This window comes from Trachemys scripta, chromosome 1 (assembly GCF_013100865.1).
Source record: "Trachemys scripta elegans isolate TJP31775 chromosome 1, CAS_Tse_1.0, whole genome shotgun sequence".
NCBI classification, from domain to species: domain Eukaryota; kingdom Metazoa; phylum Chordata; order Testudines; family Emydidae; genus Trachemys; species Trachemys scripta.
In genome coordinates this window covers 192,783,109-192,809,514 of record NC_048298.1, presented here as the reverse complement: position 1 = coordinate 192,809,514, position 26,406 = coordinate 192,783,109, and the positions used below count along the sequence as shown (strand labels likewise).

General features: G+C 45.3%; 1 protein-coding gene across 3 annotated transcripts in view; it reads right to left on the bottom strand.

The window, feature by feature from the left end:
- Positions 1-2,240: 2,240 nt before the first annotated feature.
- Positions 2,241-26,406, bottom strand: part of CRYAA (crystallin alpha A) — a 32,925-nt gene continuing 8,759 nt past the window's right edge. Inside the window, exons 1-6 of one of the 3 annotated variants that reach the window (XM_034753702.1) lie at positions 25,407-25,447; positions 19,962-20,083; positions 9,239-9,292; positions 5,641-5,695; positions 4,357-4,479; positions 2,241-3,217 (exon numbers count right to left, since the gene is read on the bottom strand). In XM_034753702.1, coding sequence (XP_034609593.1) covers positions 3,008-3,217; positions 4,357-4,479; positions 5,641-5,695; positions 9,239-9,270 — 420 coding nt within the window. In that variant the 5' untranslated portion in view covers positions 9,271-9,292; positions 19,962-20,083; positions 25,407-25,447 and the 3' untranslated portion in view covers positions 2,241-3,007. Of the gene's footprint in view, positions 3,218-4,356; positions 4,480-5,640; positions 5,830-9,238; positions 9,293-19,413; positions 20,084-25,406; positions 25,448-26,406 lie in introns of those variants that run through there. The other 2 variants (XM_034753695.1, XM_034753688.1) reach the window with 2 other exon arrangements.

Here is a 26,406-nt window from a genome sequence, read left to right as displayed (position 1 = left end):
CACGATCTGTGGCGGCAATTCGGCGGGAGGTCCTTCGCTCCGAGCCGGAGTGAGGGACCATCTGCCGAATTGCCACCAAATAGCTGGACGTGCCGCCCCTCTCCGGAGTGGCCGCCCCAAGCACCTACTTGACAAGCTGGTGCCTGGAGCCGGCCCTGACCCTGGGAATGTGCCAGGCACACTGCTCCCTCTTCCTCTTCCTCTGTCTTTATCACCTGAGTCTTCCCTGTCTGCAGCCACAAGTGTGAATCAGCCACCTGTGAAGATGGAGACAGCACAGAGAGTCAACATCAGCTTGAATGTGTGCTGTACTGTGAAATGCAGTTCTGTGAGAGGGCTGGCTTGGCTCATGTCAAACACAAAGCTAGTGTAGAGGACCCAATTCGGCTGTCATTTACACCAATGTAAACCCAGAGCAATGCCAGGGGATTCAGTTGAGTTACTCTGCTTTTACTTCAGTGTAACTGAGAACAGATTTTGGCCATGAATTAAAACAGGAGGTGAAGCAAATACCGTTCTTTTTATGTGATTGACCCAGCAAGATGCAGAGTGCTCCTGTGAGATGCTGGGTGCTCTCAGCACACGCAGATTTCAACAGGAGTTGAGGGTGCTCAGTATCTTGCTGTATTGAGCCCAATAGCAAATTCATTGTCTCCATCTGTACTTTATTTTGTCTTATGATGGATTATTACTATTATGTATAGTACAGTAGCACCTATCAGCCCCAAATGATATCAAAGGCCCCCATTGTGCTGGGCACTGTATAAACTTATGCAGAGCATCTCTGCCCCAAGGAGCTTACAAACTAAATATTCAAGGCAGATAAAGGGTGGGAGAGGAATCACAAGCACAGAGAGGGGTGGCGAGTTGCCAAGGCTCTTCTGATGGCACCTGATTAACAGCTGAAGTGCTCCTCCTCACCCCCTACCCAAACTCCTGGCTTTAGGGACTAGGTGCAGTCGGAAGAAGTTAATCTCACACATACCAAAAGAGAGAACAATTGTTTTGTTACCAAGTGAACCACAGTGGAGAGGAAGAGTCTGGTGAGCATTTCTGTCTGGCAAAGCCTGATCTTGAGCTAGCACTCTTTTTGAAGTGCTCTACCACTTCCTTTGTAGGAATAGAACAGCAGTTCTCAAACTGTGGGTCAGGACCTCAAAGTGGGTCACAACCCCATTTTAATGGGGTCGCCAGGGCTGGCGTTAGACGTGCTGGGGCCCAGGACCAAAACCCAAGCCCGAGAGCTTCAGCCCTGGGCAGCAGGGCCCAAGGTTACAGGCCTCCTGCCTAGGGCTGAAGCCCTTGGCCTTCAGCTTTACCCCCTCACCCCCACCCAGAGCTGTGGGGCTCAGGCTTTGGCTTTGGCTCCTAACCCGAGCAGCTGGGATTGGGCAGGCTCACACTGCGATCCCCCATCCTGGGGTCATGTAGTAATTGTTGTTATCAGAAATGTGTCATGAGGCAATGAAGTTTGAGACCCCCTGGAATAGAAGGATGATCTTCCCAGAGGACTATGCGCTTGATGTGCTCTTGAATCTGCTTTGTTGTATATAGATCTTTGAATATTACCACCAAGCATTAATAGGTCTAATATCTAAGTAGACTCTTGACATCTACTATCCCTAGTTAGGAGGGACTATCCCTATATATGAGCAAAAACGTTCCTGATTTTTCCACTATAAAGGTTCACCTGGTGCTGCAGGTCTCAGACTTTCAGATCCAGTGTATCACATCTAAAACTCAAAGTACTTTGTGCATTAAATTTGTGATTTTAATACTTAGCAGTTATAACAGATTTTTATCCTGACACTGTAAAAAAAAAAACCCACATCTCAACTGATTGCAGCCTGCATCCCACTAGCGGTATATGTACGCTGATTGGAGAACTGTTGACCTAATGCATTTTAATTGTGGGGAGAGTTAAAAGGGAATGTATCTATGTTTGCTCACAACAATATTTAATCAAAGCTTTGGAATGTTATCCGCTATATTTTATTACATTAAAAAGGTCTTCATTGTCGTCTCTATTGAGGCAACTGAATTAAATATCTGGGGGGGATAAATAGAGAAAAACAGGAGAGTGTAAGAATTGGTCTTTTGTTGATATTTCTGTTTGGAGTGAACACGTATTCTGAACAGAGATAGACAGTGGGTGACATTTTAACTACAAAGACCTTGGAAGGAAATAAATAAGCAAAATGCCAATTGCTTGTTTCACATTTTCTTTATTGACTGCCAGTGACTGAGTTCTCAGATTGTGTGTCAGATATCATTAGAACAGTTGGAGCTATATTAGAATTACAGCAAGATTAACAAAGATGGTGTGCTACATGCAGGCTGGGGAGAGCTCGGTAGGGATTTGAAGCCTCGGCACAATGATGGACCCCCCAAAGGGTCTACAAACACATTGGAAAGACGTGCTTGTCCTTGCATCAGTTGTCACTAATGGAAGATGACTCTGCAGTGGTGTAAACAGATACACTTAAAGACTTTGCTGAAAAAATGTTGCAACTCCCAAACATTACACACTGTTGTTCTCGCTTTTGTTCTAAGAAACTCATGGCACATTCATTGCAAGTGCACAGTCTCTCAGGGTTTTTTCACAGTAATCAACTTAGCTCCGACTTTAATTTCTTTAGGCTAGAGCAGGTCTGCTGGGCTTTTCACCATACAAGCCTTGTGCTAATGATGGGTGTGTTGGGAGCTAATGTTAATTGTGCACTCATTCATATTTGGTAGATGTTACCAAAATCCAGGACAGTTTAAAGACCTTTTCAGCAAATACATCAGTTTGGCAGCACACTTGTTTCATGTCATCCTGACATCACAATGTTTAGGCTTAAGCTTCAAAATCCACTAGCTTCTCACCCAGCCCCTCAGTCATCCAAGAAAAATTTAAAACAAAAAATAACCCCCTCTAGATATTCACTGGTACCTATGTAATGACTCTGTGAATGAGGCCTGCGAATGGTGACAGACGCCTGGATGCTTCATCAGCAGGATCAGCCTAGGAAGAAGGAGCCGAGGCGGGCTTCTCCTCTCGGGATACAGGAATGGGTCTCTCGCTATAGCTGGTGTCCATGTTGGACTGGACTTTTGGGCCAGAGAAAGTCAGCATGCCATCAGCAGACAGGGAGCAGGTGATGGCAGATTGGTCCACGTTGGAAGGCAGGCGGTATCTGCGGTGGAATTCGCGGGAAATGTAGCCATGGTCGTCCTGACAACAGACAGAGGGAACAGATGGCTCGGTCAGAAACGGGGCCTAGTGTGACTTGAGGCACACCCCGTAGCATGTTTTAATCTACATCACCAGAGTGTGACTCCATGTTTACACTGAATTCCAAACAGTTATTTCAAAGCCACTGTCTCAGGCAGGGCTATGAATGTATATGCATTTTATTCTACGCCACAATTTATTAGGGACAAATCCTGCCTTAGCTGATATCCTGTGCCACAACACTCAGGCCAACTGAGCTACAAAGGGTGTCAATCAGAGCAGAATTTGGCCCTTACCATACGATGCTGGGCATGACTGTCAGCAGCACTGAGCACCTGCAGCTCCCACTTATTTCAGTTGAAGTTGTAGGTGCTCAGCGCTCTGAAAATCAATGCCTATATTTCAGTATGTTGGAACCATCATTGAATGAAACAAGAGGCTGTAATCCTGGCTCCTCTGATGCTGTTGGCTGAAAGAATGAGAAATAAAAAGAAAGATTGACATTAAAGTGGCTTTTTTTCTCCCTTTATGGCAAACTAGCATCAAATGCAAATACTGATTGGGCTCTTAAGTTTTGTTTTCCCAACAAGTGTCTTCATGGATGAGAAGAGTTTGTGCCCTCTCCTCTCTCCTGCCACTGGTATTATTATTATTATTATTCACACTTCAATCCTCTCTTGAATTCCCATGTCATATGTGCTCAGTTTCCACGCCTTAGGCCCTTTGTTGTTTTGGTTTTGTTTGTTTTGCTCTTCTCGTCCAACCCAGCATATGAAAACTCGGCTTTCCACAAGTAATCCTGGATTATGGAAACTCAGTCATTCGTTGACAGCTTCATTCTTTTTCTAGTCAGATGATATTACTGAACAGTGCATATTGTCATCTGACTGTTATGGACCATGACTGAAAATAAACAACAGACAAATTTTCCCATTATTATCAGAAATCAGGTTTGATATTTGCCAGAGCCGGGAACCTACATTTAGTGACTTGGGTTTAACCTTTGAAAAATAATTCTGAAAAAAGTAGAGAACATTATTCTTCCCCTTTGTACTTCCCCAACTGAGGAACACCTTAAAGTCAGAAAGAGAAAAGAGCAGGATAATTCCCCTCCAAAGTTGCATGCTTTTTCTGCTTACCTGTCTCTCATTGTGCTTGCCATGGATTTCCACAAAGTCATCCATAATCTTCACACTCAGATCTTCGGGAGAGAAGTGTTTTACATCCAGGAGGATTGTAAACTTGTCCCGGTCAGACCTCACCTGCAATTAATATAGAAATAAAATTAAACAATAATTTGTTGAGTCAAAAACAAAGTAATTCTCAGTCTCAGCCTGAGCATGATTGTCTCAGAAGTGATTTAAGAAGGCTAGAGAATGGTTATGGGCCTGATCCAAAGCCCACTGAAGTCAATAGGGTTCTCCAATAAAGTAAATGTGCTTTGGCTAAGGCCCTGTAATTGCAAGGCTGGTAGAATTCTAAGACATCCTTATTGCTCCTTGAGTTTGCATCGCTTCACATTGCTCTCATTGTGTCACTCTATCACTCGACTATTTTTCAGAATCTATCATTAGAGATTTATTGGACATTTGGGTTGTGCTCAGCAGCTAGCGGTGAAGTTATATCAGTTATGCAGCTTCCCCTGTTTTGTTAAGCTAGCACTTTTGCTTTTTACTCTCTCTTTTAAACCACGCTTTCTCCGCAAAGCCGCATGGATTCAGGAAGAAAGTGTGATCTGCAGTTTTGTGGACCGGCTTGTAAGTCTAATAAAATTCTTGCAGCTCTAGCTCTGCTGGGCTTCTGCTAGATTTTTGGAGGAAACCTTGGGAAGGTTAGTAGAATGCAGAAAGAACAAACATCTGTGCTCGCTTTGACATTTCAGATCTGACTGTTTTGAATACAGCCCAACGTACAAAATGTTCATTTTGCCTATAGTCTTTGGAGAACTGTTCTTGGGATTTCCAGTATGGGATTGTAACACGGAGGTCATGAGATGGCGAAAAAAAGAAAAGAAAGGAGAATGTTCATGCTCAAGATTGAATTTATACCTGGAGTCCCATCCCCAACAAAAGTAAGCTGAATATGAATGTTCATGTAACAGAGGAAGCTTTATTTTTTCCCCAGCACACGGCAAATTGCTGGCAGGGTCATAAAGTGATCTTTTTACAGTATTGTAAAAAAACTATAGGTCAAATCGATTTCTTAAAGGGAAAAAATTATTTCCTTTGCTAAGATTTCCTGTGATAATTTTCTGTGATGGTCAGGTGGGCTTAGTGTTTTGCAGGAAACCTGCTAGTTTTCCTGCACCTGTTCACATCAGAGCCAATTGACATAATCTAATTGAATCAAGGAAAGTAGCAGGTGGTTGTTACTATTAATGAATTGGCAGCAGAGGTAAATGGTATTCAGTAAAGGAGTCTTACCTCTGAAATGCCTGATTCCAGAACGGTGCGGAAGAGAGAGTGCCTGTAATAGGGGCTGATGGTGGAAGAGAAAAAAGGCAGGAGATCATAATCGAAAAGACCCTCTCCGAAATACTGGTCAAACAAACGGCTTGGAAATAAGGGTCCAAGAGCTCGTTTGAACCAGGGGTGCTGGATGGTAATGTCCATGTTTTCTGCTTCTGCAAGTTCGATGGTAGAGAGAAGACAGTGCAGTCTCTGGGGACAGTGATGTCTTTGCTGGACTGCACAGTGGAGACTCAGAAAGCCTCCCTCTTTATATACTACTTTCACAGAATAAAGGCATTAGTGGGATTTCTCTGGAAAGACATGATCTCATGATTAAGGCAATCTGGTCAGCAGAAATGCAGAGGCTGACCTGAGAATGACAGTCTGGTTAGAATCAGTGCCAGATATCTGTGGACAGTAGCTACTTTCCAGCATGCTATGCTCTCTGGGGCTACCTCTACCCAGAGAGAAAACAGCCTCTAGATCTTAACATAGACAAGCAATTCAAACAGGACTTTTTAATTTAATTTCTTGTGGGAATTTTCTAAAGGTCTCTATAGTTACTCTAGCTAGCTTTGATCTAGCTAGATCAGCGCCAGCTCAGGTATGCCTACACATGCTGCAATCATACTTCCCAACTGTGGAGTAGACATCCCTTAAGTGTATTCAGTGGGACTTGTTTCTTGCCATCAGGTTTTTGGGTATCGGTGTGTGTATTCAATATGAGAACTGGTTGGAATATGGTAAATATTTTTCTTTCATTTTGTTTCTTTATTTAGGGTACACACATTTCTAAGGAGCCTTGTGGTGTTCAATTAGACTGTTTGTGGGACAGAACATTTTAATCTTTGAGGGCATTGGTGCACCTCAGTCCCTCCTGTTCTGTGCCTCTGGCACACAATAGTGCAGTCTCCTGAGGGCTGTAATACTTCAGTCTAATTCAGGTTACATACTTCACCAGTGGCAGTGTGAAGCAGAGCCTTCAGGCAGTGTATCACCTACTATGCGAAATCAATGAGATTTGTGGGTGCTCATATAAAGAGCTATGCTTTGTCTTCATTGCAGAAAGAGGTGTGTTTTTTACATTGAGTTGCTGTAAATGTAGCTAGCCCAGTTCAACCCTATGCCCCCACCTGGAGTTGACCTCCACTAGCTGCATCAGGATTAAAACGACAGTGCCTTGTCTCTCCACTATGAGTTTACAGCAAGATAGCTATCTCGTAAAAATGCTCCCTTTATTTGCAGTGAAGACCTAGCCTGTTTTGTAAAATATTGGAACCAGTCCAAAACATAGTCCTCAACCAGACTTTTTTTTTTTTTTTTAGTTTTAGATCTGTTCTAATGTAAGCAGGGTCTGAATGAGCTTTCCCCTGACATCTGGTGATGAGCTGGCAGAAAAGACTAGGTGCGCAACCTGGTGGAACTGCTTTTCTAAAATGATCCCTTTTGGCTGGTGTTGGGTTACAAATCCCTTTTGTACTGAGTGCAGAGGTAATGAAATGTTGTTATGCTTACGGTGTGAGTAAAGGGCAGCAGAACTGTGCTTCACTTGCCCCGACTGAGGGGATCACTCTAAAATGAACCTCACTCACTAAGTAGGGGTAGGGATGCCATCTCCCAGTGGAGATGAGAGGGGTTGGGGATAGGTGTTTCTGCTTGGTGGTGTGGACTCTGCTGAAAGAATCCTAGGCACCATTTGACCTTCCCCTGCCCAGCGTTTAAGGACAGAGCTTATTTGACTCAATTGAGAGACATTTTTCCTGTTCAGTGATGACCAGAGCTGGGTCACTGATAAGCAGATCTAGGGGCTATGCCTTAGACCTGGTGTAGGGACAGTGGTTAAATGAAAGACAATGCAGAGGCAGTACTGGCAGTGAGGTTTCCTGCTACCCAGTGAAATCAGTAAGAGCTGACATCACTAAAGACTTGGATTAAGAAGTGAAACCTCAGAACTTGGCATTGCAGAAGTGGCAGTGAGAGTCCAACAGCAGTAGCATGTGACCAGTGGCAGCAAGGAAAAGCAGCAGAGTCAGTGGCAAACAGCGAGTTGCAGAGGTGCACAGCAACCACACAGATATTGCTCAATGTCCTCCCTCCTTTCTTGGGTGGGAGGTGAATCCCGGTGCATGCACCTCTGAACTCTTGGGTCTTCTCTAATCAAGGACAGCCAACTGTGAGTCAAGGTGCAGTGGAGGGTGAGGAGAGTGATGTGATAAAGAGACATTTGTTCTCCAGACTTTCCCACTGCAAGGTGGGAAACAGGCAAAGGACACTGCCCGACACACTGTGGGTCAGATTTGCCTATGATTAAATGCTTTTGAATGTGGTTGTGATGTTTTCCCAAATTTACGTGTGTTTCCCTTTCCCTTTTAATAAAAGCTATCTTTTGTTATACACAGACTCGGTGCTTAGTAGTAGGAAAGTATTGCCTCTTAGACACACCTGGGGTAGTGTTATGGTTTCCCAGATTACTGGGTGGAGGCTTTAGCCAGTTCTGTGTCATACTGTTAAGAGGAACCCCTAGATAATGAACCCAACCCTTGTTGCTGCCAAGTTTCACCTGGCAGAAGGGTTACCCTAGTAAGAAGTTACCGTAAAGTGTGTGTCACTTCACGCATTTGCCTTTACCATCCCAGAAGGCCGGACTGTTCTAAATGTTACAGCTGCATCCCCAACACTTCCTCCTCCTCTCCCACAACCTAGCTGACTTTTCCTCCCTCCCAATCCCTACTTCTGATGACAGACTTGCTGACATAGCGACCGTTGCTCCCTTGTACCACTATTGTCACTGCAATGATCCCATACTTCACAGTACTTTCCAAAACATAACTGGGGGCTAGTCTGAGTTGAGGGTTCATGGCTGAATACACAACCACAGTGACAAGGACCACAGGACACTCTGGACCCCTTTCACGGGGGTCCAGAGATGATCTAGGGAAGGGAAGGGCAGCTGAGTAGGAGAGAAAGAAAAGCCATCAGTTGGGCTGCTTTTGCTAGGAAGGGGGTCATGAATATGGGTAAACCATGTGAGCAAGTGGCTGTAGGGCAGGAGCACCTTGTTTTGGTGATGGGGAAAAGGTAGCCTGAAAAGAAACTAAAATATCTTAGTTAAGGAGAATTTGTAGGGCTTATTAACCTTTTCAGGTTCACCCATTACTGTACTAATAATTTTTCAGATCAGTGGTTTGTTTATATTTATTTAGTTTTATTTTCAATTTTATCAGGTGATTTAAGCAGCCAATAATCTCCTCTTGCAGCATCTGTATACTGGGGAATACCTCTCGTTACACACTGACGCATCATGCCCCCAAAGAGATGCAGTACTAGGATTTTCATTCAAATGGTCTTTCAGGGGGGTCTTGTGCTGCTAGCTCACTTGACATTTTTGAAAATCGAAATTACCATGCAAAACCACCAAGATAGACAAGTGAGAAATATCTCATTTAGCAAAGGCCATTATACTTACTCACTGTGCTCGCCAAAGAATACAGCACATCCTTGAGTAAAACAGCTGTCTAGTGGGTAAGGGGCAGATTTTTTGAATTGTCATTAGTTTGTCAATATGCCTTACCTTGTAGACTTCTCACTTCTAGGCCAGATCATTGGTTTAAATCCCGTACTGGACCTTGGGTTCAAACACAATACAGTAAGTATTTAAGGCATTCTGTTGAGCAGGCAGTCATTACCAGCTGTTGCTACTGGGAAGTGCCTTCATGTGATTTTGAGGTGATGGTCGTATTATGCTCTAGATCAGTGCTTCTCAAGCTATCTGATGTGGGGGACCGGCAATTTTTTTCCCCAATGTGCCAGGGACCGGTGCCATATTATTATCCTATTCGACGCTCTTATGAGGAAACTCACCACGGACCGGCAGCCAATGGCTCGCGGACCGGCACCGGTCCGCGGACCACCACTTTGAGAAGCGCTGCTCTAGATCATTGTTTTTCAGCTGGTAAGTGACAACCCCCAGGGAATCACAAAAGGCAATCGGGATGGGGAGGGAGTCACACGGCATTGCAAACTTTATGACATTCTAGAGCAATAAAATCTCACACTCCCCACCTCTCTTAAACCTTCACCATTCAAAGGCAGCATTCGTAGTCAGCCTCTCAAAACACACACAAATAAATTATACAGGCTTAGCACTGAGACTTTTTTTTTACTCTTATAGTAAAGACAAGTGAGTCATAAAAATATTTTACTTTGAACAAAAGGTTGCCAACTTGAATGGTAGAGAAACACTGATCTAGATCATTTTTATGTATTTGTATAGACCTTTTTTAGTAGGTATGTGGGTTTTGATGCAGGAGTATATGGAGAAGTGAACTGTTATACTTTTGAAATGAAAGAACAGTTGTGCAAATTACACAAAGCTTTCCTTTTCAAGGAATGGTTTCAGGCCAGCTGTGATAGCAAAAAAAACAAAACAAAAAAACAACCAAGTTAACATGCAGACAACAAAGGACAATAGACATATTATCCTAAAGGATAATAAAATGCATCTCAGTCTGATTCCAGTTTTCCTTCTGACAGTTTTGAGTTGGCGTGGAATGTTAGGCAATGGCTGTGAGGCAGCCTGTTATAGTTCCGGGTGTAAAAGCCTTCCCTCTACCTACAGCACAGATTTCTATATAGCCTCAGGAATGGTCAGGGGCTGGTTGTAGAGATATTGTCAGATAGTCCATATTCTTTGTGGTAGGGAATGATATTATGGCTTTAAAAGCAGAAGGGGTCAATCAGACTTCCCTCAGTTAGCTCCATGGCTGCAATGGCCTGCCTTAGCCAAATAGCAAATGAAGTAGCAGACAGGGAGGAGGGAGGTCATGTCACCCCTGCCAGTACCCGAAAGGAATCAAGTTACCTTCCCAAGGTATACAGACAAATACATGTGAGTGAGGAGGACGACAGACAGGAAGGACACTCACCTTGACTCAGTGTGTGGGGAACTAAAGGCCACCCCAGTGGGGTAAGAAATCGATACTCCTCCCCTTCTTCGCGCCCCCAGAAAAGCTAAAGTTAAGCCCCTGGAGTCCTCACCCCAGCCTCCAAAGGGGTGGGGCACAGAAAGGAATTTGGCTGTGGGGGAGGTTTGAGGAATCTCCCTTGCCCACCCTCTTTCATCTGCTGTTATAAGCAGTACATGGTTGTGAGCCACTGCACAGCAAGGCTGCCCTAACAGATTTTTCTCTTTGGCCCAAAGAACTGTTGTGTGAAATATTTCTGGGAGGGACCTCGACCCATTGCTGGGGCAGCCAACCCCTTCAGGGACAAAGGGACACTAGACACACTCCCTAGAAACCATGTGGGAGTGGGAAGACCAGGTCTCAAGCACCCAAAGGTTTCAGGGTGACAAAGGTAAGAAAGGGTAGGCAAGAGCCCCATAGGTGCTAAAGAGAGAAAGTAATGGGCTGGTGGTAAAATGGCTCTGTACAGATTGTTGAAGGAAGTTGGCTGGTTTGCTAGCAACAATGTTTATCATGTGAATAGTTGAAATGTGAAATTATGAAAGTCCATTCATGGAATAAACCTGTCCAGAAAATAAATCAGTAGGTTTCCCTAGAATGCCAGTCACTCCCCCTAGCTACCCCTACTTCTTTAGTGGGGAGATGTTTGTGTTGAGTTGTAGCTGTGTCGGTCCCAGGATATTAGAGAGACAAGGTGGTTGAGGTAATATCTTTTATTGGACCAACTTCTGTTGGTGAGAGAGACAAGCTTGTCAGCAACAGAAGTGGAGAGGTGAGACAGCTATGGCAATTTCCTGCAATATCCCTGAAAAACCTTATTAAGTTTAAGTATGCTTGGACTCCACTATATTAAATACAAAGGTGATGTATTATTGTGGGCCTGGATGATCAAAGGTTTATACTGAACAATATGGCAGACAAGCTTGAACTTCTGGGACAATACATGTGAAGTGGATTTCCTGGGAAACATCAAGGAGAAGCAAAGACGACGCGAAGAGGGGTAATGTTGGAGTCAAGTGCCCCCCCCAGATTGGCCTGCTAGGGGTGAAGAGGGAGAGTGGCTCTCCCTGGCAGCTGGGCGGGGAGCGGGACAAAGCTGCTTTTTCCTGAGAGAGCCTGGCTGGGAGGCAAAGCCCGCTCCCTGCCCAGCTCTGAAGGCAGTGCCCCTGCCAGCAGCAGCATAGAAGTAAAGGTGACAATCCCACTACAATAGCCTTGTAACCCCCACCCACCGTCTTTTGGGTTTGGACCCCCACGGTTACAACACCATGAAATTTCAGATGTAAACCTCTGAAACCATAAAATTGATGATATTTAAAATCCTATGACTGTGAAATTGAGCAAAATGGACTGTGAATTTGGTAGGGCCCTATGTATAACGGAAGGAGTCACAGATTCATGGGGGTGCTTGTTCTGAGCTAACAGCTATTAAGAACTTATAACTACAGAAAATCCCCTTGGTGGGGTTTGAAGGACTAAAACCTACCAGAGTCCTTCTTGGATTAGTGTGTAGGTTCTTTTATTGTTTTTATTGTGTTTTCTCTGTAATGGTTTCATCTTAATAATAAAGGGGCTTGCTTAGAAAGGGCTGCATGGTAACTTTTAACTGTTGGCAATTACCCTAGTTCAGGGGTTCCCAAACTTGATTCGTGACTTGTTCAGGATAAGCCACTACTGGGCCGTGAGACGCTTTGTTTACCTGAGCGTTCACAAGTACGATTGCTCCCAGCTTCCAGTGGCCACGGTTCGCTGTTCTCTTAAAATGCTGTCGTGAATCAAGGCCATAAATGGTGATATTATGCCGGGGGCAGACATAGCTGCAGGAGCCAGTTGCAAAAACAGTATTGTCATTCTTTCAGAGTCCTTAAATGTTTGCTAAAAATTTCCCTCTGGAAGTGTTTGTCCTCCTCATATTTCTCTCTCATTAGGGAAAGAGTTTCCTGCATTGTTTCCCTGTCCTCTTGCCTCAAGCTGTCCTGTCTCTGAAACATGAGCTTTGTTTTGTGCTCTTCTAACTTTGTCTGTGTAGTCAGAGTCCTTGTTCACATCCAGGAACAGTTCTTCTCATTCTTGGACTGAAAGTCTGTGAGCCTTTCTGCCCCTGTGGATCTAGCGGGCCTGTCGCCATATCTGTTCTGGGACACTCATAGAGTTGAAGTGGCCACTGTAATGAGAGATAAATAATAGCAACACTCATCTCCCTGCCTCCTTTAAATACTAAGAAAGGCAATAACAGGTAACAATTTCCACTCAATGTTGAATTCCAGTGCCTCTCTACAAAGCACTTGTTCCATGGGCATAGTATCAGAATTCATGCATCACATTTACAAGAATAAAGGTGGGCAGGGAAGCATTAATGCGCCCCTGGGAGGAAGGGATTGGAGGCATGTGTTTTGATCACTTTCACAGGACCAACAAGTGTTACTTGTTGCAGGCAAATAGAAACCTTGGCTCATCCAAGGAAAGAAGTCAGTGGGAGCTGCTGGCTGCTCAGCTCTTTTGAAAGTCAGGCCACTTACTTAGATGCTTAAATATAGATTTAAGAGCATAACATTAAGGTCCAATTTTTTATTAAATTGGTTTCCATTTTCTTTGTAAGAGAGATCTCCATGTCCCCCACAGCACTCTACGAATTCACACACACCTCCCCACTTGAATCCTCCCTACAAGGCTTTGCCTTGCAATCACCAACCTTTCAGATGGGAAGGGGGATTCTTTGGATTCTATCAACCCCACTACTTCATCAGCCACAGAGGTCACTACAGAGCAAGCCCAGGCTCTTGGCTAAATACCTTCGAGGATCCGGACCTCTGCCTCTATTGCACTCTCTAGCCCTGATGGCTTGGAGGAACTACAGGACAGGTAATTGATCCCGGGCTTCCTGCACAGTGATGCAGATCACTAGAGACCTGTGGGATAGCAAAGTCAAGCATCTCCCTCATTGCCTTCCACCGTTCTGCTTGGTGCACTATCAGCTCTTATATCATAGGAAAGGGGCCACTTGTAACACAATCTTATTCACAGTTGATTTTACTCCATAAAGGTAGGACTGTGGGAAGATTGGTTGGGAAGTTACTGAGGCCATGTCTACACTACAGTGGCTAGAGTGTCACAACTACAGAGTGCTGCTGTAGCACTGTAGTGTAGGTGCTTCCTACATCGACGGAAGGGTTTTTTCGGTCGATGCAGGTAATCCACCTCTCTGAGAGGCGGTAGCTAGGTCAATGGAATAATTCTTCCATCAATCTCGCTACAGCTACAGGGGCAATGTATCCAGGTTAGTCTAATTTTTAGGTGTAGAGCAGGCCTGAGGCCCAGAGCCACAAAGGTACTTAGGCTCTTAACTTGCAGTGAACTCAATGTTGTATGCAGTGTTATTGTCGCTGTGTTGGTCCTGGGATATTAGAGATACCAGGGGCGTGAGGTAATATCTTTTATTAGACAGAAGTTTGGTCCAATAAAAGCTATTACCTCACCCCTCTCGTCTCTCTAATGAAATCAATGGAAGTTAGAAGCCTAAATACCTTTGAGGATCTGAGAAAAGGCTGGAAAATCACTTCAGTTAGAGTCATGCCCTGTGCTTGATTCCTGGCCCTTAGCATCAGACAGATTTCCACTCCTAGATCCACTTCCTCCTTATTTTAAATGCATGGGGTTCTTTTTATTGTACAGCTCTCTGTCTATTTTCAAACCTCTTCACAGATCAGCTGTACATTGGAAAAGCTAAATATCAGCTCTCCTCACACAAAGTCAGATTTTTTTTAATCTAAAGAATTTATATAATGTCAACAGTCTGCCTCAGTGCAGCCAAAGAGGCTTAAAAAATTACTAGCAATCCCTTTTTTCCACCTCAGAGCCCATGTCCTGAACACTGAACAAATCCCATCAGTGTTTGGGGTGCATAATGTCATTGTTGTTGAACCACTGTTGAATTTACACACTGTTAATCCCTGGCATTTATTCAAACAAGCTCAGCAAGTTTCAGCAGCACAATGCACTTAATGTTTTCATCAATGGGTTTACATAATGAATGAGATGCTCTCCGCACCTCAGCTTGCAGCATTGCAGGCTAGAAAGTACAGCAGGAGCAGAGCAGAGCAAGACTGAGAACAGGAGAATTGAAGCAGATGCATGTTTGGAATTTTATGGTGGTTTAAGCAGGGCTGGCGCTTCCACTAGGTGACCCTAGGCAGTCGCCTAGGGCAGCAGGATTTGCGGGGCAGCATTTTGCCATCCTCAGCAGAAATTCGGTGGCGGGGGGTCCTTCCGTTCCGGGTCTTTGGCGGAAATTCAGTGGCGGGTCCTTCACTCGCTCCGGGACCCACCGCCGAAGTGCCCCGAAGACACAGAGCGGAAGGACCCCCTGCCGCCAAATGCTCAGAGGAGGAGCGCTGCCGCCTAGGGCGTCAAAAACCCTGGCGCCACTCGTGGGTTTAAGTAACAATAATACCTAACTCTCGCAATCTGCAGATCTCAAAACACTGCATAAAGGAAGTCAATATCATTATCCCCATTTCACAGGGGAAACAGCCAGGGAAAGTGCGTTGTTAAGGGTCCCTCAGCAGGCCAGAGGCAGTGTTAGAACTAGAAGCCCATTCTCCTTCGTCTCTGTCCAGCGCCCTTTCCACTGGATCACACTGCCTTTCATGCAGTAGCATGGCACTGTGGCTTACAGCTCCATTGGCTTGCAAGCAGGGTTTCATGTATAAGAACTTTTGGGGCTCCTCTCTTTGCCTTGTAAAATCTTCCTTTTATCAAGGAAACGTTAGTTTCAGACCAGATAACTTTTTTTAAAGAAAATACTGAAGGACACTGGCATACCTGTCTGGGTAGTTTAACTCACTTTAACTCCCAGGTAAACCCTGTACCCCACACAAACAATGTTGTAGATGTTACTGGGAAAGAAGAGGCAGTGAACAAATGTGTTTGCTAGTGAGTCTGTGATGATTCGGGGGACTGCTATAAGGGGCTTGGGAGAGGAAGATGAGGTACTATAGAAGGAGGGTCCTTAGAGCAGAGGATGAGGGGGGGAGGCAATCTGCACTGTAACTGTGTGGTAATTCTGCACTGAATTGTTCAATCACTCTTGAGTCTGCATCAGGTTGTTTGTGCAGAGCTTTGTGGGGGAAGGTAAAGTGCTAAATACATGCTAAGTATGAATGTTATTGTGAGAATTGTTTAATTCTCCCTACCCCCAGAGAGTGTGAGAAATTGCCTAATCACAGGTGAACTGGCAGTGAATTAACCACTGACAAGTCTGAGATGAATTATTTAACCACAGGTGGATCTGCAAGTCAGCAATGGTTTGGAAGCAAGGTGACCTCCGAGATGGGTTTGAGAAGAGACTGAAAGGCTACAGCAGTGCAGCTGTGCCATTGTACTGCTTCAGTGTAGACACTCACTAAAGCGATGGGAGGGGTTCTTCCATCACCGTAGTTAATCTACCACCCCGAGAGGTGGTAGCTAGGTCAATAGAAGAATTCTTCTGCCAACCTAGCACTGTCTGCATTGGGGGGTAGGTCAGCTTAACTGCTTTGCTCAGGGATGTGGATGTTTCGTAGGCCATCTTACAAAATGCTGAGACTGGCCCTGTACACGTCATTATATGGAGCACATTAAAAACACAAAGGGCCGGATGCAGCAATCCACACCACCTGCTCTGCACTCCGGTTTTATGGCTGCTTTGCATTGCCAGAGCAAACCAGTGAGTGTGGCCCAATGTCTCTGCCTCAGACAGCTTACCTGGAGTACAAAAGACAGCAGTTCAAACACAGAAATGGAAGTGTGATGGGAAGATGGTAAACAGAGAATAATCGGTAAGAAGATCATTACATTCACTAAATCAGAATCCATAGAAGTGTGTAAAATTCATTATAGGCAGACCAGGCCAAATCCTTAACTGGTGTAAACAGACTTAGCTCCACCAACTGAAGATCTGGTGCATAGCAGTGTGTGTAGACAATGTATATATGGCTGGCTTTACCTGATGAGAAGCTAGAGATTGGTGCTAGTTAGCTTGAAAAGGAGAAAAAGCAGAGAGGCCATGACAGAATTGTATACAGGAATGACCAATACGTAGCGACGCCGGACTGCTATCACCCTGCCCCATAGTACAGGAGCCAGCAGACACTCGGTTGAATGGAAAGGGTACATTTCAAAGGAAATGTTCTGCAAAATGGCACCAAACACCTTCACTCTCCTCCTCCTCCACAGCCCTTTGCAAAACCCGCTCTTCCTCCTCTGCTTTCCACCACTGACTTCCACTCCTGTGTGCTGTGTGTTTTGTTAAACATCAGAATGCATCAGGTTTATTCACAATGTAATGCAGCTCGTCATGGGCGACACCTTCGGCTGGTTATAAATCTCTGTCTCTCAGCTGTGGAGCAACGCCAGCTTACACAAGTACAAGCTCTGACCCATAATGTCGTGTTTAGCGCAGGGCTGTGCAGATACAGATTACCTGGATGAATGAACAACCAACAGAGGGAATGCACACTGTAATTTTTTAAAGCATGAAAGAAGTTTAGCACCATCCCAAGAAAACAAGAGCAGCACAATGAAATCTGGGCTCTCATTTTCCCAGAGTGATTCCCAGAGCCTGGGAAAATTCAGAAAGAGGCCAGCATGTGCAAATAAAAGCACAGCCTTTGAAATGCTATGCAGTAAGTTTCTTCATGTAGAAGAAAAGAGAAATTGCCCTGAAAAAAACTGCCTTGTAATTGCTATCGTCTGCTGTGAATGTTGTTCCAAGGCTTTTGACAAGGCTGCTCCAAACACAGGAACGCAGACCTCACGTGGCACCTCCTTTCTTTTCTGATCGCCACAAACTGTAGTGCAGGCAATTTTTCCAGTGCGCACAGCACATCAGGCATGATGTGCAGTCTTCAGCTGAAATCACAGTGTGCTCCACACACATTTCATGTAGCTTCTCATGGATTACGGCAGTGCACTAGCACAGGGAGGGCTTTCCCTTTTGTGAAGCACTCAGAGCAAACTGTGGCACAGATGAGGAAGATTTTGCAAATCCTGGAGGAGACTGGAGCTATCTCCTGTCTAGCTGGGATTTTCAAGGCAGATTTTCAGTCACATGAAAAGGGCGTCTTTTACCCCAGAAAATCTCCAGTCCTCTTACCTACATTTTATCTACCTACTAGGCCTGCTGGGAATCCAATCCTCTCCGCTCAGTCCAAGTCTGGATCCAGATCCAGACTGTACACACAAGCCCCATCCTGTTAAGAACTGAGCCAAACCCAAACTGTGGTTCTGAAATCTCTGGACTCTGGGGTATGCAAAATCCAAATCTGAAGTTTGCCTCCTGAGCATCTTTCAGCTTGAAGTGTAATAGCGCCCATAGCCTGAAGATGAGCTAATGGTCCATATTATCTAATGTGTTCTACTCCCTTTGCACAAATGTGCAGGAGTCCCCAGTTGGCATAGCTAACTCCTGACATTCACTGCTGTAGCAACACGCATGGGGACATGTTGGGGTGGGTGGAGCATTGTCAGAGCACTCTAGGCATTTGTAGCTATTGGAGAGATCTTTGGGGGCCATAGCCATCTGATATATTTTAGGGCTGCCCCTAGGCCACTCTAATCTAATCTGAGACCAGTTCTATTCTGGGTTAGAATAGAACTGGTCTCAGAACCAAAGAGTCAGAGCCAGCTCCGTTATGCCCCCCATCTCCATTCTGCCCAGAGTCCAACATGCAGGTGGGAATCTAGGTTAAAGAGTCCAACAAACAGAGGGACAGAGGGATAATTAGGGACAGATTGACAGATGGGGGATGTAAATCAGAGGGAAATATGCAGTGACCAGAAAGATTTTCTTTTGTCCTCCAGCTAGACTGCACAAGTGCTGATGTCTAGCCGCACAAAACCTGCTGCACTGAAGAAAACTGACAGCTGCATGAGTTTTTTAACCAGCCTACATCAATACATCTGCTCAATAACCAAACACTGCTAAAAGGCCCTTCTGCTGTTGTGACCTTAAACCACTTCTAGTCTAGAAACAAAGCAGGGTAGAATTCCCATGACGATCTAGTGAAGACTACTGCTTAGGAAAGCAATTTGGATGGGGCAGAAAAGGAGGAGTCTGGTAATCCTTGGCATGTCAATTAAAGTGCAGCGTATCTTGCCTTGGGGCACTCATTCTGTCTGCAGGTGATTTCTGAGAAAAAGAGAGAGAGCCTGTGAGAAAATGTGTGCTGAGAATGGCCATGCCTTAGGGAGCGGAGCTGCTACTGCTCAGCCACTGACAGTATGTCTACAGTGTGTGTACCCATGACCTGGCTTGCATGCATTCAGGCATGTGATAGCCAAGCCTGCCTCCAAGTGGCCACACTGCAGAGCTGCACACAACCCATCTTGCATACCTGGCTCCAATCAGACATTCATCTGATTGTTTGCGTCTCGAACATCTGCAAGGATAAGTGCAAGAATTTTCACATGGAATGGAATCAAGACACTGCTGGTTGCAGGCCTGAGACAGGCAACCAGAAAGTGCACCTGACATTACAGGGGTTGGATCCAGGCAGGCAAGGGAAAAAAGGGATGTCTTGTGTGTCCACATCCTTGCAGTGCAGTGTGATGTGGATGAGGAAATAGGATACTGTGATGGGGGACTGTAATGCTGTGTGCTGGTATAGTACACCTAGCAATTTATGTGGTAATTGCTGATTTGCTATTGGTTTTATGTGAGATAAGAGTGTTTGATACTTTATTTAAAAGCTTTGGATAAAACTTCCTGTCTCTTCCTTCTTTTTCAAGCACTCAGACTTCGCTGTATTGTACAGCCAACCCGATTTATTAACACAACTAAAAGTAACCAGAAGTATCATTGAAACCTTTGCAGGCATGCCAGGTGCCTATCCACAAATAACTATTTTCAAACGTGAAAAATTAAATAAAATGTGCAAAACAGTGTCATTAACTGAAGTCCTAGCTCCGCAGGTTCACTGGTAGTGGAACTGAATGTTAGAAGTATGCCTTCTGTTCTCCTTCTCCCTGGTTTAACACATTGCCCAAGTTGTATGGGGCCGGAATGCACAGGGTACATCGGCCTATTTCAGTTCATAGACGCGTTCATAGCCCACCCAAGTGCAGAATTTTCCAGTGACTGCATGATGTGATAGCATGGAGGAGAGTGCACAGGCATTGGTGCTGGAGCTGGTACAGGGGGGTGCAGCCTGGTGGCTATCAGGATGATCAGCTGCTCTAACAGTGCCTGGTCCGGATTGCTATTCCTCTGGTCATGTTCAAGAAAACTGGCAAACAATTTCTTCTCTCGCTTCCCATTCTGCTCCTTTGCTGTCTGGTATTCCAGGTGCTCACCTGACCTGCTCCGTGTGTCATATAACATCTGGTCATCTCTAACACTCTTCCTTTCCTGTTGGTTGAGGGTCCTGTCCCCAAGAGTCCTGGCGCCTCCCTTGGTGCAGCTGAGTTGGAAGTGCCTGCCAAGGAAATGAAAGAGCATTTTTTAGGAAAGAATCCCTTCTCTCTTTTACATCTGCAACAAAACAAGGTCACAGTTCAATACTTTTATAAACCTGGTATGCTTTTATTCCACCTTTATACACTGACTTATTCAAGAGCCTTCTAGTAACATGCCCAGCCCAAAGACACACCATGGTAAATATTTTAAATTTAATTCACTTTTTAAAAGTGGGCCTTGGTTGGAGGGTAAGGGTGAGCAGCTCAGGGCTCAGTTACCAGTATGGGTGTCAACATTATTTCAGGATGGAGAAGCCTGGGAGGATATTACTGTTCTGGAAGTCGCAGAGTGGAAGAAGAACCAAATTTTCCAGGCAAGTGGTGGAATCCAATCTATCCACGCAAAGGATATTTTCATTGCATGTTGACTGAGCAGCATATCAAGGAATGGAGAAGGCTGGAAGTTTGCCCTATCCAGAAATCTTACAGACTGCCTTGAGTTTCTTCTGCATGAAAAATTTTCAAGAGTGGGGGAAAAATTCGGGTTAACATTGACAGAATGCTGAACATTGATGCAGAGGCTTGTTAACAGCAGAGCTGATTTCCCTCCCCAGCCTGCACAGCATGCTATGAACAGACAGAATCAGAAGACAAAGCCCTGAGGTCCACAAGGGACTGTTCCACTTAATACAGTTACTGGGACCTATAATCCATACTGTCTGTGACAATTCTTTAATTCTAATCACGCCGTAACTCTATCATCCTAGCGGTGTGACAGAGTTACAAAGAGAATGCTATGCGGAGACATGCACTCACGCTGGCTAATCTTGTAATCCTGATTTTTTTAAAAATAATAAGTGCAAAGATAGCAAAAATGAATCATTAGTTGCATGTTTATATTCTTCCCTCTCTTGGATCACACCTCGTGTGGAGGGAGGGGGAAGGGCATCCAGGGAAATGTTATGGCTTCCACCCTCAACTGAAGCTAAACCCATCCTAATATATGTAACAATAATTTCATTGAAGAAATGAAGTGGGTGAGGTAATATCTTTTATTGGACCAACTTCTGTTGGTGACACACAAGCTCTCGAGTTTACACAGAGCTCTTCACCTTGTCTCTCTGGTATCTTGGGACCAACACAACTACAACAACTCTGCTTACAATAATTGTATTGGTCATAATAACCAGGAAATCCCTCCCACGTATGCTTCAAGTTCCCTCATGATAATAATCAAGATGGTCGGTGCCACTTACTGGGTTGTGGATCCAGTTCCCACACCAGTCCCTCTCCATGTTGTTCCCTCAGCATATCCCTGAACAAGTCCTCAGAAAATGGACTTGGACACTCACTAGCCCATCTGGCCTGATTTGGGGCTTCAAGTATCACGGCCTATTCCTAGGACTTTGCCTCCCTTCCACCATGGTTTCCTCTGGTGCTGTCCCTGTCCACTCTTCTTCCAGTCTAAGCATTAAACCATCCCTGCTTAGAGCCCTGTCAGACACGATGCTGGGCTCTGGTGGTAGAGAGCACCCAGCTGAATTCCTCATAATAGGCCGGTAGCCAGGGAGTTGTTGGACCTGCTGTTGCCATCCTTAGCCTAGCAGTAGAGGGTCTTTAAGGGTTTGAGATGGTCTCAAACAATTGCAGATTTCAAGTGCTTCACCCAAAAGTTACGCTCCTTGCTGTACTGACACCAGAGGTTAAGCATAAACCTGGAGTGCTCTTCCAGACAGTTAGAAGCATGCTGGGTGGTAGGCATCTTGTAATGCCCTTTGGCAGAGCTGGGGTGAGCAGTGCAGAAAATGGAGCAGACCGCGTGGAAATGAAGGGTTAAGTGCTGACCAGGCGTATATAAACCATGAGGTGGCTTCCAGTGCATGGGGGTGAGTGAGAGAGAGTAGGTAGGAGGGCTGCAACAAATATGGACTGGGAATTGTGGGATGACATTGGAAGACTCTTGGAACAAGGTACTCAGCATGCTAGATGGACCCTTGGTCTGACCCAGTATGGCCGTTCTCATGTGTTTTCTCTGCCCCCATACTGCAAAGTGGGCAGGTGAGAGAACAACATGTACTTTACCCCATACCCTCAGCCAAGCACAAGATCAATGCACTTGTGAGCATGTGCTTTAAGGGGTTTGGTATGGGGATGGTAGGGATGTGTGGACAGTATCACAGGGGGGCTGGCCCTTTAAATGAAGCTGGTCCAGCTTTCCTGTGCCAGAACAGGTGCTCCCAGTTAAGAGGTCAGAGCAGCACCTGGGACTATGAAGGATCAGGGAGAATCAGAGAAGTAAGAAGGTTGGTGAAGAAAGTTGTAGGAGGTTACAGGGGGAGGCTGGAAGCAGGAGAGAGGTTTATTAGCTGTCGTCCCCAAGCCAAAGAACCTGGTCCGGAAGGCTGATGGCAAGAGAGTAGAAGAGGGAGTTTGCCTGTGGACATCTGAGCTGGAGCCAGGGGCCAGAGGGAGCTGAAGGCAGGGGGCAGTGAGGAGCTCTCCTGCTGGTGTCCCCACTGTGTAAAAGGCTGCCAGAACAGGGCGGTGGCTGCTCTCCTGGGGAGGATGCGCTCCCAGCAGAGGCTGTGGGGGTGCCTGCTGGAAAGCGCAGGGTTACACTCCAGTTGGAAGGGCTACGGTGGCTGTCACAGCAGAAGGACAGGAGAGGACTGAAGAAGAGCCTGAGTAGGGTGGAAGTGTGATGTCAACGGACTGGAGGTTGGGGAATTTTAAGGACTATCCCTTCTTTGTTTTGGGACTTTTGTCATGGATTATTTGCAGTGTTTTGGTAATAAATCGGCCCCAATGAGGGGCGTTATTGAGATAAGAGAGTCTATTGGGGACCCCGTAGGGACGGGGCCCAAGAGGGGAGCTGGGACAGTAACCCTGACGGTAAGGCACCTAGTTGCCAGGGGGCATTCAGGGAAAAGGGTTCACAGGCAACAACACACATACTAACATGCAGCCTGACTGTGATGTGGACATGCCCTGAGAGAGTGAGAATGACAGTACTCAAGGTCAGTGGTTCTTTTGCAAAGGAAGCTCAACAATGCCACTGCCACCTCCCAGGGGTGCTTTTCCCATTGACCACTTCAGCATTGCAGGATGGGAAAGTAGCCATGTTCCACACCAAATCCTCGTGAGACCTTCCCTTGTGAAACCTTTTGCACTGTTATCTCAAGTCATACCAAAGAAAGTGGGCTTCTGGATCTGATGATTACACCTCGATCATTCAGAGTGGCCCACACCAAACCCCATTTGAGCCAGTGTCTTGAGGGCTGATCTGAGTTAATCCTCTTCAGATTCTTGAAGTTTACCTATTTATTACTTGTATTACCATAGTGCTAGGAGTGCATTCCTGATCACTAGGATTGAAACTACACTACAGTGGAGTTCTTTAAAAAAAATCGTAAGTTATTCACTGCCCCCACCCCGCTACTGCTCAGAGATCAGTGAATCCCACAGTGTAGGCTCCCCCCATTTTGGGGCAGAGGGTAGGGTGCTGTCCTGGCTGCTGGTGCTAGTGCTAGGAACTAGGGCTGTCAATCAATTAAAAAAAATAATCGCAATTAATCGCACTGTTAAACAATAATAGAATACCATTTATTTAAATATTTTTGGATATTTTCTACATTTTAAATATATTGATTTTTAATATATGGAGAGATACCTATCTCATAGAACTGGAAGGGACCTTGAAAGGTCATCAAGTCCAGTCCCCTGCCTTCACTAGCAGGACCAAGTACCAATTTTGCCCCAGATCCCTAAATGGCCCCCTTCAAGGATTCAACTCACAACCTTCAATTACAATACAGAATACAAAGTGTACAGTGCTCACTTTATATTATTATTTTTTATTACAAATATTTGTACTGTAAAAAAGCAAAAGAAATAGTATTTTTAAGTTTCCCCATTACAAGTACTGTAGTGCAATATCTTTATTGTGAAAGTTGAACTTACAAATGTAAAATTATGTACAAAAAATAACTGCATTCAAAAATAAAACAATGTAAAACTTTAGAGCCTACAATTCCACTCAGTCCTACTTCTTGTTCAGCCAATCGCTCAAACAAGTTTTTTACATTTGCAGGAGATAATGCTGCCCGCTTCTTGTTCACAATGTCACCAGAAAGTGAGAACAGGCATTCGCATGGCACCGTTGTAGCCAGCGTCGCAAGGTATTTACGTGCCAGATGCACTAAAGATTCATATCTCCCTTCATGCTTCAACCACCATTCCAGAGGACATGCGTCCTGACCCTGCCAGCAGGTAGGGGATCTTGGGGGATAACTACTGCACTGGTGGGGTGTAAAATAAACTTTATTAAGAAAATGCAAAAACAGGGAAAATTTAATAGTGAGGAGTATGGGGTTTGTTAAGGTAGACAATTCGGGAGGGGTTTCTTTTAGTAAATAGGATAGGGGGTTTCAATAGTGGGGTACAATACAGTGGGGTACAATACAGTTGGTAACTAATTAACACTGAAGTATAAATGTAACAGGTAGCTAACAGTTTCTATGTAAAGGGTGTGTCACAGCAGCATATAACCAACTAATAGTCATGGGTAAAATGTGTTAAATAACCAACAACTCTAGGTAAAAATATGTCACAGTGGTTAAATGTAAAATGTGAGGTGTGTTAGAGAGAAAAAGGGTAACCAATGGGGTTTTATGCTAGACTTCAGTAATACAATTGAGGTTTGGCAGCAGCAGGAGCGGGGTGAGCATGTGGGGGAAGGGATTAAAAGAGAGAGAGAGAGAAAGGCAGTGGTAGAGGAGTGAGGTTGGGGGATGGGGGAAGAGCAGCAGGTGGTGGAGCAGAGAGGGAGGAGGGAGATTTAAACTTAGGGAGACACAGAGAGCAGACAGGCTGCAAGTTTAAACAGCAGAGAGACAATTATACAGAACACAGCAAAATCTTATCTATGATTTAACTTAACCAAGACTACACAAATTAGCAAGTAACAAAACACAATGCAACAATTCTTTAAACCTAACTTACAGAGTACAATGCAAGCAATTTTCTAAACCTAACTTAACCACAACTATGCAAAATGAAATTACAATTTATCTAGACTAAAGGCTAAATCTAACCTAATGGGTGCACCTTATACTAGGGGTAGTTCCAGAGGGCAGAGTGGTGTGTGCCCAGGATACAGCTTCAAGCGGGGGGAGGGGTGTTTAACTAGTGGTGGCTGCAAGCAGGCTTATTTCTAGCAGCAAAGGCGCTGCGGAGCTAGAAGCAGATTACAGATACAGACCAAGGAGTTAGCTTGGGTCTGCCTGCTGAGGAAAGAAAGCCATCAGCCAGAACAAGGGGAGTGTGCAAGAGGTTTTTCCTTACCAATCCCCAAAGCAGCAGCAGGAACAGCAGTTTCAGCATCAGAGGACGCAGAGAGGACTCGATTCGCTTACAATAATCAGGAGATTTCCAGGCACAAATTCGTTGTTCGTGGGAGGGGGGTTTAAAAACAGGGGTACGCTCAAAAACAAACGAGAGCGGGGCGAGGGCCCCCCAAAGACCCCTAGCTGATCAGACCAGGTGGCAAAACAAGGACCTTCTCCGGGGGGTTGATCAGAAAATGTCTGGTTTTAAGGGCAAATTCAGGCAGTTTCCCGCCAGTAGCTTTGATTGGTTCCCCTTAATCCAGGGGAGGAGAGAAGGCAGGGAAACTGCAGGTAGGCACAGGACATGACTGGGCAAGTTCTGAGTCACAGGTATGACTCATATGCTCAGCTATGTGGCCACTTTAGGTCTTGCATACCTGGGCAGAGCACCCTACACCGAGCCGGGTCTGAACAAAGAAGCTAGACAAAGGAGCGAAAAAGGCCCCCACCTCCCTGAGCAGAGCAATGGCGCCAGTCAGTCTGCACAAGCCATTTCCATGAGCAGGGCCAGGCTGTGACTTTGGTCAGTTCCATGGCCGGGGGGGCGGCCACTCAAAAAAGGAATCCAGCCGGGGGACAGCTGTAACAGACACGTCCATGCTGATGATGGGTTCTGCTCGATAACAATGTAAAGCAGTGCGGACCAACGCACATTCATTTTCATTATCTAAGTCAGCTGCCACCAGCAGAAGGCTGAATTTCTTTTTTGATGGTTTGGGTTGTATAATTTCTGCATCAGAGTGTTGCTCTTTTAATTCTTCTGAAAGCATGTTCCACACCTATTTCCTCTCAGATTTTGGAAGGTGTAGGGAGCCAGGGTGGCTGCCCTCTGAACCTGAGGGTAAAGGGCCTTTCTCTCAGCCTGAGTGGGCGGGGCCAGCCCAAGCTTGCTCCACCCCCCGGAAGGGGAGGGGTGGAACAGGAAGTATAAAGGGCGGGGCCCTTAGCTCAGTTAG